The sequence below is a fragment of the Wyeomyia smithii genome, chromosome 1 (genome assembly GCF_029784165.1).
Source record: "Wyeomyia smithii strain HCP4-BCI-WySm-NY-G18 chromosome 1, ASM2978416v1, whole genome shotgun sequence".
NCBI lineage: Eukaryota > Metazoa > Arthropoda > Insecta > Diptera > Culicidae > Wyeomyia > Wyeomyia smithii.
In genome coordinates, this window is record NC_073694.1 from 136,329,442 (window position 1) to 136,348,519 (window position 19,078).

General features: G+C 37.1%; 1 protein-coding gene across 1 annotated transcript; it reads left to right on the forward strand.

Annotated features, from left to right (window-relative positions):
* Positions 1 to 1,420: 1,420 nt before the first annotated feature.
* LOC129718006 (uncharacterized) lies at positions 1,421 to 7,470 on the forward strand. The gene is made up of 4 exons (XM_055668377.1): positions 1,421 to 1,993; positions 4,922 to 5,103; positions 5,165 to 5,266; positions 6,399 to 7,470. Exons 1-4 carry the CDS (start codon positions 1,705 to 1,707, stop codon positions 6,492 to 6,494), a joined length of 669 nt encoding a protein of 222 aa, XP_055524352.1. The 5' UTR covers positions 1,421 to 1,704; the 3' UTR covers positions 6,495 to 7,470.
* Positions 7,471 to 19,078: the final 11,608 nt, after the last annotated feature.

Below are 19,078 nucleotides of genomic sequence, written 5' to 3' on the forward strand. Positions count from 1 at the left end.
TTACTTGCGTTTTTTACCTATTACCTATTCTTATTCCTATTCCTATTCCTATATTACCTATATACCTATTCACCTGTTACCTATTTTTGGTCAAAAAGTGGTTATTTTTCCCTTTAATCCTATGTAGAATCGGGCAAAAGAACTTCAATACTTCACCGTATGTCAGACAATTACAGCAATTCCATGATTTTTTATATTGTTTGATCTTCTAAAAGATGTTTGATATTTTTCTGAATTAAAGTTAAGCAAATTGTGTCGTGGGTAAAGTTTTTTTCTGATGATAGGGACAGGAATAGATTGCCACAACCCCTTGATCAAAACAGAGATTCCAATCCACAAAAATTCATGGTTTTTCTGTCTTGTTTCACAGAAGAAAGAAACACAACACGCCTGCCACATAATTTGTCGTTTCCACGTCATTTTCGCGTACGTCAACGGGCGAATCACGAGATCAGCGAGAACCAGTTCTGACGATCGTCGAAATGCATTGTAAAGTGTTTATTTGTTCGATAATTAACTATACGGAAAAGGGGAACAGGCAGAGGTGCTAAAAGCATCTTGAATATAGTAAAAAATGTATATTGTATATGATCAACCAACCGAATCCGAAGAGAGTCAAACAGTAGATATTTAAGAACCCAGCATTTGGATTTCTATGCGCTGCAAACCCAGTATAAAATATGGGTTTTAACCACAAGAAATGTAGTATTTGCTTCCTGTTCATAAATGCTTCTGTAAGGATGCACAATTGACAAATTACTCAGTACTGTAATCATCGTTTCCACATCCAAACCCTAGTAACAACATTGGTTTTATCAAAGTTTTATAGCGCTCAAAACAGCCAAAACAGCGCTATAAAACTTTGATAAAACCAGTTTTGTTACTTGGGAAGTACCAGTCATTAAAAATGTGCCAATGCGTAGTGCTTTACACGTTTCACAGCATAAGTGCTGTCAAACTTACGAAAAACAAATTCGTGTTAATTGATAACTGCCAAACGATTGGCATTGTTATCACCATTTGAAACAAACAGTCTGAAGATAACATAAATCGTACCGAACTTGGGCATGCCCACAGATTCCTCCACTTGCCGCCCCCAGTAAGCAACCCGCATGAATGATACGCTTAAAGAGTAAACTTCTACAACTGCACTGCGAATTGGTACAGAGAGACAGAGAGTGATATGACCTCACGTCTACCCCTCGCAAGCTGTGTTCAACTCACTTATTCCGCTATCCTTTCTAAGGAACCCCTCTTGCATTCCAACACACCCACATTCCAACCCAACACGCCGAACGCCTAGTATATTATTGAGTCAACTGACACAAAGGAAGGGGGGTAGAATGGACAACACGCAAGACAGTGTCACTGTGGGGCGGCCGGCGATTACGCGACCACTTGACTGGCTGCTCTGCTGGTTCATGATGGTCTGGCTTTGGTCCGGTTGAGCGAAGCGCCGTTCGCGCTTGTACTGTGTATACCATCGAGCAGCCAGGTTCAGATCGCATTTAACTGGCGAGTAATTCACACGTCTTTTGCATATCTCTTTTATAGAGTTGAAAAAAGCAGTTTGTACTGCAGTGCAGTGAAGTTGAGCAAGTGAACTTAGTGGAACTTTAGTTAGGACTGTGAGTAAGCTTAACAATTTGAAGAAGAAGAAGAAAAAATACGTACCGGTGTATTTGTGTTACTCTAAGTAACTGAATGCGGGTGTTTGAGAAAGTTAAATCTACCATGGACACAATGCAGAGAAGAAATAGTTTAAACATAGCTTTCGGTAAATGGTGGACCCAGGCGGGTTCCAGTGGCTCTGGCAAAAGCTCATCCTTTAGCAGTACCGTGGCGATTCAGAAGCTTCGTGAATCCAAATGGTTTGATTCGGGCGAAGAGCGCATCTTTTGTGCAGTAATCGAAGCCGGATTTGTTGTTGAACTGCGCCATCCTGAAACCAGTGAGAGCTGGTTCGGTGTGACGGCCATCGAGATGAAAAAATGTGAGTGCTTTAAGTATACGATGGGCACGTATGTGTTGAGTCTGAGAAAACTGTTTTATTCACTATCTCGATGCAGTCGCAAAAGAAAATAAGCTAGAAAGTGAAAGTGCAACGCAGAGAAAAATCAAATGTAGCTTTGAGAGTTTTGACTATGTAACGGAAATGAAGGGGGTTAATTGACAGACTGTAAACGTTATCTACATATGTTTTTAACTAAATACATTCGGCACCAATCATTAACCAATTAGCACTGCGAGGTCAGTTACGCCCTTAAACGAACATCGATCGATTCTAGGTGTTCTATAAATAGCATACAACCGTCATTTCGTTACGGTAAACACCAACACTTTCATAGCACTGACCATGGGAGAACCCGCGAGATAGTGCGAACGCATCGATTATAATAAAAAAATATGTGGTGGACGTGCTCGCCGACTTGTTTACATTTGGTAGCTCGAACGCGTGACCGCTGCTATTGCTGTAACATATGAGATAATTCGAGTAAACAATAAAATGTATTGTGATAACGGTCACGGAAAACCGCTGCGGGTGTAATGAACTAGGTCTAACAATAACAATAACATTCTAGCTAGATTGAAACAAATTACACTGCTAACTGGCTAGACTATAGAGAGTAACCTATGCAGTCCTTAATATAGACAGCGTTGAAGGCTACATTAAACCGGTCACGTATGCATGCCGAGCCCTTTTCAAAAGGAATCATTACCATGAGTAATGAGGTTAATGCAAATTTTAACAACAATTACAAATTCATTTAGGCTTTTCAACCGAACTTCTGTTAACTAGAAGCAGATCAATTCAACCTATTTTTCTGCGTTGAAGAAAAGTTAAATAATCGAAGTCGAGTCATTAAATTTCCAACCCAAGCTCCCCTCACGAATTCAAATTTAAAAATGTTGTATTGAAATGCTATTGAAGAAAAACCAGCAGGATTACTTGCACACTGCAAATATTAGTCATCAAGTTAAACCAACAATTTTCCAAGTATAATCTTCCGTACCACAAATTATCAACTATCCTGGAGGTCTTGTTTCGATATCCGATACGACATCTTCTAGCCCTTTTCGAGTTCCGCTAAACTGACGCAGATGGCGGGAATATGTTACAAAAGTTCTACGTCCTACGTTCGCCTACAAAGGACATTTGCATTGTTGCAGAGAAGCGAAGAGTGGATCATTTAGATACACAACCCAAGCGCGCATCATGTCTAAAAGAGCAACGGATAATAAGTGAATCATCATTTAATCGCAAAGAAAAAAACAAAAACAGAAATACCCCATTTATGCGCATAGTCTAAGTCATCTTGTAACTTCGGTTTGTTCCAAGTTTTTGTTCCAATCGTAGTCGGTTTGATTTGACGTGTTACGTATTCGGGTATGTTACAAGAGGTATAAAAACAAACGATTCTCATGACATGGTTTTTAAATTAAGAATTGTAATAAAGTTCATACCTTTTTGATGTGGGGGGTATTAGTTTTAATCGATTTCAATAGACTTACTGCAATTTATTATTGCCTTTTTTTTTTCAAGATATTGTCTTGTACGAAACTGGCACTGCTGCACGGCGGTATCGGGTTACGTATTACCAGTGCTAGTACTAAAAATTTTTAGGAAATCAGCTTGAACGTCTGTCTGCGATAATACACCCAACACAAACGGGGAAGATTTTGTTACTTTTGAGCAACATTTTGTTACTTTTTGTGTCTAACGACCTCGCATTAGACACAGAAGACAATAACCGAAAAGTAACAAAATATATGACGGCTACATGCTTGTATGCGTTTTTGCAGGAGAACATATAACCAAGAACCGCAATGCATATATACCGAGTTTTCACTCGCTGCATTTGTATTGAGGCAACGATCAGGTTCATTTCTGTCCCCTTCATTCACAAATAAGCAGAATCTCACCCGTCAACCGCAAATGTCTAATCAGAAACATCACTGTTTCGTTCCCCAGTGTTTATGATTTTTGAGAAATCGGAAATTTCCGATGTTTTTTCGACGCCATTTTGTTTCAAAGTCAAATATCAAAATTCTAACAGTTCGTCCACATATAAGCATCTTCTCATCTATTTGAAAAAAACATAGATCTTAAATCGGACAAAAACTAAGTTCAAAACGGTGATTCTACGAAAACGGGTTTGGCATGGTTTTAGAAAAATAATATCGAGTATGTAGAGCATTATTGGTAATGCGCCAATAACTGAAAGTGGTAGTCAAATTATGTCTTATATTGAGTAAACAAGTCTCAGAAATCGATTGGTAGATGTCTGATCCACTCAAAATGTCAGCAACATGTCGGTTTTGTTCCGATTCCCCTACAATACTAAAATAGGTTTATCTCGACGTTAAACTAACTTAGTTGAAATCTGTTTAATGTTATATCAAGAATGTGGGCGATACTCAAAGATACAATGACAATTTGTCTTCACATGATCCTCCTCCTTTTGTGGGCAAACACCGGTCAAAACATAAAAATTCAGCTATGAGACAGAATTTTTGCGTTCAGTTTTGTTATGAAGGCCAGTTTAAACAGAGAACAGACGCTCAACTTATTTAAAAAGGATGTGTAAAAACTTGGAACCGCCATTCTATACGTAAGGGGTAATGCTCCCGCTATGTGGCGCTCTCGTCACTGACAAAGCAATCACTGATATCGATATAATATCGATATGACAACATATATGGCGCGCAACTGGGGCACCACGAGACAGATATCGTTAGTGTTTTAACGTGTTTTGGTTCAAACTTTTACACACGATTTTCAATATTCTTTATATGAACATGAATGTATGTTCTCTGTGGTTCAAATACAATTGCAGCACAACTGCAACGAAACTAAATCGATATTGATTCTTACATTTCGTTCCATTTCATTTAAATTGAATTTTTTTTTTGTTTTCAGTAACAAAACCAGTGGCGGAAAATATTAAAATCTACTCTGTCAAGCTTTCCGATAGTCACAAAAGGCTCAAGATCTACAATACTTCGCTAGACAAGCTTTGGCAACAAGGATATCAAATTCGAATTAATAACCTGTGCGATAAAACTAAAAAAGCCCACAATGAGAAAGATATTCTGGCACAGGTGGGTCTACATATTGGTGAAATAAGCAAACCTTGAATAAATTAATATCTTTTATTTTCAGATCAAATTTGCAAACAAAACTAAAATGACGTTCCATAACAGCCAGCATTTTGCCGAATTCTGCCGATATGGTGACCGTCCGCAGGACAACCGAAAGCGACAAGTAAGTGTATTCCTGCGGCGATTCGAAGATGCGCTGAGCGGAACGCAGACTTACTTTTGAGAGGTTTTTATCTGAACTTTTCCTCTATATTGCAACAGTCGTCTGTCGCTTACGGTGATGGTTTCTAATTATTAACGTTGAAAAAGGGGTTAGCTTGTTGTAAAAGTCTTACATGCGTATCTATCCATTCAATAGAATGCAGCGCATTCGATTTTTCTTCTATGATTAGTCTATTGGAAGTAATAATTCTGCAAAACTGTTCATTAACAATAGAATTGATAAGCTGCACGCGAGATAAGATAAGCATGTCATATATTTCTTGTCATATATTTTTTCTACCAATATTAATTACGATTTCAATCAATTTTCAATACTGATCCTACTTGAACACAGGCCAGAAATTACGCCTAATGTGAAAACTACTCGTTCCTCAACTTTAATTTTATCTTTTTTGACGTAGAATTACGTCGCTAAACATATTGCGCTATGAGAAGTGTAAAATCGAGAGCGTCCGAAAATTGCCCAATTTTAAATGCTTATAATAACTTAATCAGTTTTTATCGGATTTCGATTATTTTTGTGGCGATCGATTGAATTTCGTTACGCGTCCACCTGGAGGTGAGACAATATAATTTTATGACGATAGCTTTTGTACTATTGAAAAATGACAAGCCCTATCGGAACGCATGTTTCGATTAATCAGAATTGAAAATAAACGCCAAAGATCAACAATGCAAATTTCTTATGGCTTTGGGATTGGAAATAAATTCTTATTTTTACTGCAATTCGAAATAAATTTATTTTAATGGTAACATTGATGATTATAAAAAAATGCAAAGGAGTATTTGTGAAAATGTTCAATGACAACAATGCTAATGCACAATGTTACAAAGAGAAATAAAATTGCTAAATCCTTTTTTTGTCATATCACTACATTTTAAGACAGCCGCTTTGCAAAAATCAAAACATTACCGTAATGTAAAAGAAGTAACATCTTCATCAAAAATGTGTTGATATTACTCAATTATAATAATTATAACGATTCAAAATAACTAGCATAATCAAACCAGCGCCATTTTCCTATTTAACAACATTTATTATTGAGCAACTGTTCTAATTTTCTTCTCTACAGATATCCGAATGTGCCAAATGGGGTGGCACGAATATGGGTGCCACAATTATATATTTCGCAATGCAAGCGCGTGACACACATTCAAATTCGAGATGAGGATACAACGAATCAGCATGGCTTCACCGATTACAAATTGGTGCTCGTTTGTAATCATTATAACTTTAGCTACCTAACGTTTTAGTTCTGGCAGAAATTGAGCCTTATCCGAAGGTGTGACTGTATATTAAGACTTTTAGGATTATATGTAATGTAAACAGATTCACATAACTGTAACATGTACTACAACACACAGTTAGTGTTTAAAACCTAAGGAGATTAGATGCGACACGTTGGTTTTGTCTTCCCAGATGCTTATTCAATTTCTAGAAGACGGATCATACACAATATTGAAAGGCAAGCTCGAGAAAGGTGTTGTATCTCGAATTGGATGCAAAATACCCGTTCGATAAACAAAATTGCTAGATGTAAAAGTGCACACGAAAAAGATAAAGGCAATGCAAAATTCAATCATTTATATGTGAGTGAGTGTCAATATTGTACATATTTTTTAGTTTAATGTTAGAAATTGCTAGATTTCTCTACATCAGTTTTTTTGTTGTAGATAATTGCGGTAAATGAGAATCATTTACTAATTTAAGGTAATAAATATTATTAAAAATCACAATAAAGTCAAAAAACATGTTACCACAGTTTTACGTATAGAAGTTATTTCTGCTCGCAGAGCTAAGAGCAATAGTCAATATCCAAGCGATTCAAAATGTTATACAGTAAAATCTGGTTCATTCGGTCGATCAATATGTGCAATTCATGCTCACCAACTTTATGCGAGAAGAATGGCATTTCAGTAATTGTACCGAAAAAGCCCACGATGTACTGTACTTAGTAGGTAATATAAAGGACACCAAAGTAATAAGTAACAAAAAACTTTGAAGCAAAGTTCTACTTTTAAATTTTAAGTTTTGTTTTAAATACAACACGTCGTTAAACTTCCTCGTCCAGGTGATAATTCAAATCTTTGTAAAAATATGCTGTTGTGTTTAATGGCTATATATAATAAAATATTTCAAATGACTGTTTGTTTGTTCTTTTTTTATAATACAAGACCATCCGTTTGCAAAACCGTTATCTTTAAGATGATATTGTTATAAATTCAATATATAGGGTAGGGAACATATTTTAAGCAGCTTTAGGAGACGCCTGTGTATTGAGACGAAATACTAGAAATGTGTAAGGTGAAATACAAACATGAATATATCGATTTGTTCGTAATCTTCTCCTCTGTCAGCGCTTATTTTCAGATTGTAAAAGTCATTTAGCAAACTTTAACAATAATCAATTGAAGTTTCCAATCGAACCGAACCTATTCTAGGCAGTTTGCATTTATTTTGCAGAGGATTTTCTTCAGCACCCGAAGTGGCGCCTTAATGACGGCAATTTTGGATAATTTTTTATGTTTATTCAAAGTTTTTTTTTTGTATTGAACGGTATTTTCTGTATTCGTAAGACAGCTAGTTAATCAGAGTGTTCGTTCTAGTCATTGAAATTGTCGATAATGATCAAAATCAGGTGTTTGAGGGCCGTTTTCTTTGACTGATTAAAATGGGCGCTATACTGCTTACGCCGTTCCTTACCCCATTTCTTCACGCAAGAAAAAAAAAAATTTTATTTTTTTCTGTACTTGTATATGTGCTTGTTATGGGCGTATTTAGGACTATTAAATAACATATGGGCTGAAATTAGCAGCCACACTTTTCAACATGGCTTACACAGCTTAAACATGCTATAGCTTTGTAAGGAAAAGTCCTGGAGATGTGTGGCCTTCAACAAAAACGTGTGTTTTGTATGCCCAAATACTTCTTCAGAACAACGTTTTCTTGTAAAATGTAACTAACAAAAATTAGGTACAAAAAACTAACTTTTAAGTAAATTTTATAGAATATACTCTGTTACTCTGTACTCAATGAAGATAGCAATTTTGTTTGTTCAGCAAAGTTTCATATTTTTGCACGTTCTAGAATTTTGCCGAATAAACTATTCCACTATCTCTTAACACAAAAAGTTAGTATTTTTGATATATGAAAACCTACTGTAACATATGCTCGCCGTACTCTAATATGGGTGAATTGGAACAAATTTAACAAAAAAGCGTTTATAGTGTACTTCAACTTAACTTCAAAGTAAAGTATTGACATCATGATCCCACTTGCCGCTGCTTAACCTATACGTTCTTGAATTTATCGAAAAAATAAGCTAAAATATGATATAACTTTGCAAAGAAAAGTTTTGGAGGTACTTTTGGCAAAAAAGTGTGTTTTGTGTGCCCTAACAATTCCTCCGAACAATACTTTCGTTTAAAATGCAACTAACAAAAGTTAAGTACAAAAAACTAACTTTTAAGTAAGTTCCATGTAATATACTTTATAACTTTGTACCGAAAACGGATAGGATTTTTATTAGTTCGACAAAGTTTCATATCTTTGAATCTTCTACAACTTTGCTGAATAAACTATTCTTCTATCTCTCAATACAAACAAGTTATTTTTTTATTTTTAGTTTAGTAAACTTTTCATATTTTTTGACAATTCGCGATTTTGCGGGCCATTCATACAAACAATTGTTCCGAAGACACTTTCAAGCTAGGACGAAAGTGAAAGGTGCTATGGAATAAAGATCCATTTTTTGTTTTATTGGACCACTGTGCACTTGGGACTGGAATCGTGAAACGCCTTCAAACAATGAAACATTTTCACTAACAAGCATACAGATGTACATACTTTCCATAAAACATGTTGTTTTCTCCCACCAAGTTGGCCCACCTTATCCAATACGTCAACCGTAAAACATATGAATGTTGCTCGCTCCCACCGTTCAAATATTTTTCTTGCTCTCAAAATAATCGAAGATGTGAATCATCGGAAAATTTCGGAGCAATATTGAGTAAATTAGAGTTGCTCCATAGCAAAAGAGTAACTCAGATAAAAGCTGTCTTGCCCCTCGTAAGTGTATTAACCATTGAGTCAACTGATTTAACTAATCACAGTATTGAGCAGAGAACAAATAAATCGCTGTCTTTTAATATCATTTGTAGCAAATAAAAACAAGATCTTAAAAAATAGTGTCTAGTCACTCAATATTTAAGATAACTAAATATTACAGATTTCTCCATTATGCCAATCAACCGCAAACCTGCTCCTTTCAAACTTATAGTAAAGCACTCGTTATTTTGGCAGTTCTGTTTTTTTTTTTTTTTAACTGGATAAGAGCTTTCTTTTGTTCGACGAGATCTGAGCCGTTGAGAGCAAAAGTGGTACATGTGCCATTAAGTAAATTTTTCAGGAGACGCGATAAACGAAAACACTCAAATAGTAAATTATTTTCAACAATTTTTTCCAACATAACTGCACTAAATCATTGCTGGAAAGGTTTCAAATGACGGCACATAAAAGCATAACGAGTTCTCGTTGAGAAACTTACACAAACTTCAATGGAAAAAAATGTACCACTTTTGTTCTATGGGAAAAATAATGACAACCAGAAAACGTTGAGAGCCAAAGTGGTACATGTCCAGTCTGAGCATGAAGGATGCCTTATTGCTCGCTAATCTTAGGACATAGAACATTCATGTCTTCAGCAGAGTTGTCCAAGTGATTGAGTACTATAGAATGATGATCTGTTTATTAAGGGATTCTGTCACTTCGTGGCGCTAGTGTATATGCATTCGATAACAGAAGAAATTTTACATAACCTAGGTCGACTGGGGCCAATTCAAAGGAAAACACCCTGGTATATTTAGGATTGTTGTTTGGCCGATAATAACTACACGATGGACCCAGGTTCAACTTTCGGTAGACTACCGGCTGCCCTCCGGATCCAGAAATACCGTAGAAGAGGATGTAGAGGAGGATGTGCATGTGACAGTTTCGAAAAAAAAACACGGAAAATACTAGGACCTGTTCATTAAAGCAAACAGTGTATGAAGTTAGAGAAGCGAAAAATGAGCGAATTAAAAATATATGACGCAGCCTTGGAAAAACATACACCGTATCTAGACGGGACTAGGACCTGTTTTTTTATATTTATCTTGTTGACGGTAACTCCGGATCTTTCGGAGGGCTATTCTGTCATGAGATCATTGATTTTCGCCTGGAAGTGGTTTATAAAAAAAAAGTGGGACTGTTCTTAAAAATTAACCTCTTTTATGGTAGTTCCGGTGGGTCACGTGGAGGCCATCTTGGACCAAATTTCGTGAAAAGATCATTTTCCTTCTAGAAGTGGTTTCGAAAATTAAAACGGGAAGCTTTAGGAGCACTTTTGAAAATTGACATTTTACGCTAGTTCCGGATCTTCCGGTGAACAATCTGGTGACCACCTTGAACCACCTTTCGATCAAAAGATCATTTCGTTTCTAGTCAATCCCGCAGAAACAATTTTGAAAAAACTAGGAAGCTAGGATCACTTTAGAAGATTGACCTTCTGGATCTTCCGGAAGACTATCAGTGGCCTGTCCAAAGCCAAACCAGTGTGTAAATATATATCTATATCAGACATCAGAATGTTATCTTCTAAATTGGCCACATCATACGAGTTGATACTGAAATAGGTAAAATTCTTTCTAATACAAAATTTTCACGGGTACATTAGCCCCACGTAGCGAGAAAATTCCAAAGCAGGCAGATCTTCATCTGAAAGTACTCAATCACTTGACCAACTTTGCTGAAGACATGATTGTTTTATATCCTAAGATCCTCCACTTACAATTCATCTAACACGCACAGACTGGACATGTACCACTTTTGCTCTCAACGAAATGGTGATTATGCTATTTACCAAAAATTGTTTCGGCTATAAATTTGGTTTAGGTTATCAGATCCTGGTTTTTCTTGGATATTCTTATACGTTATTGCGTTCTGCATCAATTTATGCAAAAAAACCCAAAAAGTGTAAAAATGGCACATGTACCACTTTTGCTCTCAACGGCTCATCTCAGTTAAATGTCGGGATTCTTAATTTCGGTATTTTAGTTTACTGAACTCGGAAATTTGCTGTTTTACGGTTTTTTTTTCGGGAAAAAAAATTACGAAATGTAGCCGCAAGGTTACAGCACAGACTAACAGACGTAACACTGGAAGCTAGCTCCACCGCCTCAAAAAAAACGATCATTTCAAAATTTCCAATCGAATAACAGTCATCGCACGATAACGCCGTCTGGAGCGCTGTCATGCAATCTCATACCCAATTCGACACATTCACGTACGCTAGCGCTGATGTCGAATTACAAGACGAAGCGCGAACACGGCAGCAGATGGTGCTAGTGTTACTAACGTAAAGTATACTAAGTATCCGAACGATGATATTATTGAAAATTCGTTCAAAGTGTTATGTTTGTTAGTCTGTGGTTACAGAGTCCGCTTTGACAAGCGAGTGGTGGAAGGTTCGTATCTGAGTAGAACCAAGCCATTCGTTGGAAGAAGGACCTTAAGTATGGGTTTATTCTCAGGCTTTTCCACACAAAACTGCCCTCCAGGCTAAATGACCACTCGTCTAAGGCTTCGATAATATCATAGACTATTGCACGTTATATGCTGTTAGAGTGATAACTTGCAGGAGACTATGATAAGGTCGATAAGAAAGGTAGTAGGTTACTAATAGCGAATTTCTTTATTCCACCTGCTCATCTCGTTTTGACCTGGAAGTGCACTAACTGCTGTCAAAACCCTCCTTTATTCGCTCGATTTTGACCCAGTTTTGACCTGGAAGCACCTGCAAAACAGGCAGGTTCGCACTGTAACTTTTGCGAGTGGGTTCTCCAATAACCACAGATAACAGACATCCAAACTAACGCAACGGTTTTTTAGCATGTCGCAATACGCAGTATGGTGGCGCTAAGAACACTTGGTGGTCAATGATTCGATAAAATCGATAGTTTTACAGCTCTTATCGATATAATTGCTATAAGAAAAGTTACCGTTTTTTAATGTAGAAATTTTGAGCAGTCGTAATTTGTACATAATCGACAATTCTCGCGTAATTTTTCAAAAGGACCTACACTCAAAATATTTTTCACGTTATTGTTACGTGAAATTTCCTGTACTTATTCATTTTCTGTCAGTTTTCATGATTTATGTGACGTTGTTTTATTACGTTGTATCTACGTGAACTTGGCAACGTCAAACAGAATGAACTCTCCGTGCGAAAATATACAAGAATCAAAATGGCGAAGCTGTTGTGTAATTCGGTCTCTGAACATAAAATTGATTTCACCGATGGCTTGCCAATGAGTGAGATTTAGAAAAACCATAATTCGACATGGAATCTTTAGCTTACAGATTTTGCACAGATTCAGTTCAAAGATCCAGGAGTTACCTGAACATAAACAGTAGCAGCTAACAGTAATTATCGACGGTGGATGTCTTAATATTTGCCAGTTTTTATGTCGTTCAACCCATTTTCGAATTGGAAATTTTGCATCCCCGTGCGATTTATCTAGCAACATATTTCAAAAAATTCTGTAATCTAATTTCTCTCTTAAGAATTTGGGAAACCACAATCGAAATTTATACGTTTTATAAAACGTAGTAGCTATCCGTTAATCAAATGCTTTTCACTTTACCGGTAGTTAAATTCTACGTGAAAATCACATGAAACGCATATGTCTACTGAATAATATTCACAGGATAAATCATCTCACTAGATCATGATGAATTCAAATGACAATCACGTAAAATCTACGTGAAAATGACAGTGGAAAATATTTACATAACTTTTCCGGTAATCATAACGTGAAAATTATTTTGAGTGTAAGTAACATTGACAGATTCTCTCCTCTCTCACTTCGTTTCGTTAATTACGTCGTCATTATAAATATATTTTTCAAGCTTTCTTCCCCTTAATCGAGAGATTGTAATACTGCGTTGCTAACTATGCATTGAGTGTTATGAAATATGGAAAATATAACAAAGTTATTGATCAAAGAGAAAGTAAACAAAGAGAGTCTCTAAATGTTAGATAGGTCCTTTTCAAAAATTATGCAAGAATTTTATTCAATCCCAGTTTATATTTGCGATAAATTAGTTTGTTTTTAGTGTTGATATGAAAAAAATACACAAACCCACAAAAATAGTGTTATATCGTTGCAAAAACAGCGACTCTATAATCTGTAAGAATTTTCATGTGTCTGGCAGCTTTGACTATAATCCAGCGCTGCCATCACTAAAGTGGTTAAAGTCGCAAGTTGCAGAAAGATGTCATAAGCATTCCAAACGAGTAAGAATTTAAAATCTTACACGCATTTTCTAGAGTTTTTTGTTCTAGCTTGGATATCTGTTATCTGTGCCGATAAGTGACTTTTCACCTACGCACACTAGTAAACGTGTAAACCCGTGTAAAGTTGCTCTTGTTTCCTCCAAACTTTAAATCATCGCATCTCGTTGCTTCGACTTTTATCACTTTTTACCATTTTTGGTCGATTTTGTTCAGCAGCTTCTTCCGATTACTGATCACGAATGAAAACATTTATTCAGAAACAAGTTTAAAACACATAATGAGTGTTCAACTGAATATTTGTCCAGCTGCTAAAAACATAGCATTGCAAACAAAACAGCTATTTGTAAATATTTTCCTCAACTAATGGCACTAACACATTCGTACGTAAAAAGGTCTATAACATCGTATCTGTCAAAACGGTCAAAACACGCGGGTGATGCTGAAAACAAAAGAAAAATGTGATTCGTCGCTCTGTGCAGTGAAATCATGAAACGCAAACGAGAAATAATTGCTGCAGCAAATGTGTTTGTTATGGAACTAATGGAATCGGATTTAGATTTGGATTCCGATTTCGAGTTCGAAAGTGCTCTAATCACACACTTAGATTTTATCGCCGAGAATTCAACAGCTGATAAATTCAGCGAAATGTTCTACAAGTTTTCAGCAAGATTTTCAAGAATTTCGGCAAACAAAATGTCAATACATGCTGGTTCACGGTAGATCGATATATTTGCAGAATGTTCGTCGAAATATATTGCTGACATTCGTTGAAAATTTCGTCAAGCTCAATCAGCTGTTGGAAAGTTTGCCGAGATAAGTTAAGTGTGCACAATTTTCAATAAGCCATTGAAAACAAGCAGGAGTCGGGTGGCGAATTTTGTCATCGACGTAGTTGATAAATGTTCGGATATACGGGAAAAGTACCGACTAATGGTAAAATTTAACAGTGCGCTAAATAAAATCAACCAATCAGAGAGCTAGGACAGGACGTGACAAGAAAAACCAAAAATCACCCAAAGTCCTGTCAAAGTGAAAGTCTTCTCTAATTTGTCGATATTATTTAGCGCACCGTTAAATTTTACTATTAGTCGGTACGGTTGGCCGTGCTCGCGAAAACTATCGATATTTTTTGTTTACACTGTTTCTGCTTACCAAGTGAAAGAACAGCGTTTGGTTCAATAATTTTTCGAAGTTTTTCATATACTATATATATAATATATATAATTTTTCGAAGTTGTTTCATATACTGTGTAATGTCTATAAAAATCAACATTCGAAATGTTATTCATGTTTTTGAAACTACGTATGATAAATAATAGCAGATTAATTTCATGAAAAGCAAGAGGAATCCGATATGAGTTGAAATTATTAATTATTATTATTATTAGTTCAAATAAATTTAACATATATCTTTAAATCATTTGAAGATTTAATGAGCCAGCATTATCAAATGAATGAATTAAAATTAAAATCCAGAACATGGAAAATCCTTGATATTGATATTTTCTTTATTAAACATTTTTGGAACCACTGGCAAGCGTCGTGCCAAAAAACACAATGTTTCATGACGGCAATTTTGAACGAAAAAAAGAATAACTAGAAGCCACTCGTCACGTCCTGTCCTATGGGACAGAACTTTGGGTGATTATCGGTTTCTCTTGTCACGTCCTGTCCTAGACAACTAGGTAGAAACATGGTCGCTATGGCCACTACGATTGAATTGTTTCGGCAATGTAACCTTTTGCTCAACTGCTTTGCCCCCTTTTATTTTGAACCATCCATTGTAGTACTAGCCTTTTATTTTTCTCTGTGTAATATCGATGAATAATGGATCGGTATCGAAAACATACCGTCAGAAATTAGCGGTGTCTATTCGGGTTATTCGCGTTGAAAGAGATTTCGAAGGCTGTTCGCACCTACGTGAACTCTCATATGCAATTGTCAAAATGTGCGTGATGACAAAAGCAAAAATATTTCCTTCCTTCTTTTTCGCATGCAAAAACCAAACAAATATCAGCAACACCGTCAACGCGAATATCGATAAAATATCAACAGAAAAACAACCCTTGTATATGTCAGTAGTCCGTAAAGTGAAGTCCTATCTAGTGTTGGGAAATATCGCCCAAAACGGACATCGATAACAATCGATAATTCCGGGGCTTTTATCGATAAGTATCGATAATTTGACAGCTCACGTTTGCGGTAAAAAAAAAAATTTTCAGATGACGATGAAAAAAAAACTGTTTCAGATGGTGATGAAAAAAAACTATGACAGATAATTGAGTTGGATAAATTTCCCATGGAAGGTCATCATGTTAGCTTCCTCACAAAAAAATATTACGTCCTTGAGTGCAGCCTTCCGGCAGTTAACCGGAACATTCGCCATGGCGGACGAAAACATGCGTGTAGCCATGTTTTTAAGCTCTTTCTTCGTTTTGTTATTAATTCCTCCTCCGTTTTCGCGACAAAATTGTTGGAATAGGTCTTGCGCTTCAAGTTTGTCCAGAAATTCTCGATGGTAAGCAGGTGGGGGACATTGGGCGGATTCGCCGACTTCGGTACCACATCGATATTCAGCCGCTCCATCTCCTCCAACGAATAGTTGACCGACGTCAAATCTGGCCAGAACACCGTGTCTTCGCGCTTATGGTATTTCTTGATGAACGTCGCAACTTCTGTCAGGCACTTCGTACTTTAAATTTCCCCGTTCACGGCCAGCCCGGAGCGAAATAAGAGCAACTTTAACATCCCTTTCTCGCTGAATGTCAGCCACAGCCGCACCTTTTTTGGGAACTTGGTCTGTGAAATAAACTTTACCTCGGTGCTCACTTCCTTCGTGGGGGAGGTAAAATACGAAGAGCCCTACTAGTCGTTGCCATCCAGGGTGAGATAGGTCTAGTCGTCCAATACCACTGCCGCGTCGCGATTCGCCGGGAAAATCGACTTGACCATCTTATTCAACCGCTGTCGCTGCGTCATTGCCTGCAGCTCCGAGACCAGTGGACGGGACTGCCGCTTTCTGCATGTATGTCCATGTTCTCTAGATGCTTTTTCACTGTTTTAGAGCATACACCAACCCCTCGGCCAAGTGCACGCAGCATTTCAACCACTTTTCCCTCGGTCTTCCTTTTCAGCATCATTTAAAACTTCTTGTCGCGCAGGGTCGTTGGTCGTCCGGAACCGGGCTTTCTTTCGATGCTCCGATCGTTGTCCAATAGTGTCAAGATGTTGTAGATGCCAGAACCGGCATACCCGGCGTCCACAAAGTGCCGCACGATGCCCGTTTTTGACGCGGCGGGGTACCGTTCTTTGAACGCGCACACTTCTGAACGGAGTAGCTTGACTTTTTTCGCCATCACAGTTAGAGTTTGACTGATAGAGCTGTCAATTTCTTTTTTTGCTAACTCATGGGTTACTATGATTGATGATGCATGAGTAGTTTCGCCAGTGCGATTAAAGGTAAACCCATGAAAAATCGGCAATTTTTGTTTATTTTTTTTTATTCGACAAATGCAATTTTGCTATATAAATTTGTTAAAAACAGAGACAGTGATGGCCCAAACAGAATGGATACGTTTGCGTTGCATTGACGTCAATGTGACAGTAAATGTATGGGCTAACTGTCAAATTGCCGCAAGCGCAGCCGCAACGTATCCATTGTGTTAAGGCCTTGAATGACAAATTTTAAAAATACGAGTTAAACAGTTTGTTTTGGAAAGCCTTCGGGTTTTACGCCGGGAGTGCTTTCTACGGAGTAGTTTCAAGCCGAAGTTCATTTTGAAGGTTGTATAATTTGTGAAAAAAATTAAGCAGGCAAAGTTCTGTCAATTTTTAAATGGCCAAAACTTCACGAAAAATGAATAAATTCTGACAAAACAGGTTTCATTTAACTGGAAAACTGTCCTAGTTTCCTAGTAATACTTGAGAACTGGACGTGACCAAGGGTCACTGGAAATGTTTCGGATTTCCGGAGTGTGCGCCAAAGTGTACACAGCGTTGCAAATCGAGCGAGAAGCAAAACCTTTCTTCTCCTTTCTGCTTGAGAACGAAACATATGTTACGCTTCTCAAGTCTTTTGCACACACGCTTTGGAGATACTCTTCCTTCTTCATGCATTCCCTTGAGTAGCAGCAAGCATGCACCGACACGAACAAACTCTTTCGTATTGCTACCCAGCTACCGTAAAAGAGTACGCGAGTTTCTGCTTGTGAGCAGGGTTGCCACATTTAAATCTGTGTTTTCCCTTGAAAAAATCTGAGTATCTGTTTCTGGAACAAAATTATCTGTAAAAAAAATCTGTATTATTTAAACATAGAGAACTTTGTATTTTTTAAGTTTTTATGGTACATAAACAAAATTTTTAGCTTAGAACGTGTGAAGAGTTGAAAATATGTTCAATTTGCTTAATATTTAATGAAAGAAAATTTGGAGTGTTTATAAAAATTAATGTCAATTTCGAAAAATCTGTAAATCTGTACTTTCCGACGAAACTCTGTATATCTGTATACACAGATTCTGTACCGTTACTTCGGCCAAAAATCTGTAAAATACAGATTAATCTGTACATGTGGCATCCCTGCTTGTGAGTAGGAGTACTCGACTAAAATTGCTCGACTAGGAGTGCTTGAAAAACTGTGCTCGAAAACGAAAATGCTTTCTTAGTAGTGATGGGAAATATCGCCCAAAACGGACATCGATAACAATCGATAATTCCGAGGCTTTTATCGATATTATCTATAAGTATCGATAATTTGACAGCTAACGTTTGCGGTAAAAAAAAATTTCAGATGGTGATGAAACGTTATTCGACAAATGCAATTTTACTATATAAATTTGTTAAAAACAGAGACAGAGATGGCCCAAACAGAATGGATACGTTTGCGTTGCGTTGATGTCAATGTGACAGTAAATGTATGGGCTAACTGTCAAATTGCCGCAAACGCAGCCGCAACGTATCCATTGTGTTAAGGCCTTGAATGACAAATCTTACGATACTGCGAATGAAAATTCAAACAACCGGACGAGTTGAACAGTTTGTTTTGAAAAGTCATCGAGTTTTACGCCGGGAGTGCTTTCTACGGAGTAGTTTCAAGCCGAAGTTCATTTTGAAGGTTGTATAATAAGGGAAATAATTGAAGCAGGCAAAATTCTGTCAATTTTTAAATGGCCAAAACTTCACGAAAAATGAATCAATTCTGACAAAACAGGTTTCTTTTTACTGGAAAACTGTCCTAGTTTCCTAGTATTACTTAAGAACTGGACGTGACCAAGGGTCACTGGAAATGACCCGAGGCGAACCTTTACTCCACCCCACAACAATGCTAAATCTTGTCGAATAACAGCAGGGTAGGTGAGGTCTTCTTCTTTTGGGTCTCCTCCAGTAACCAGCCGCACTGACTTGTGCTCACCCTTATAAT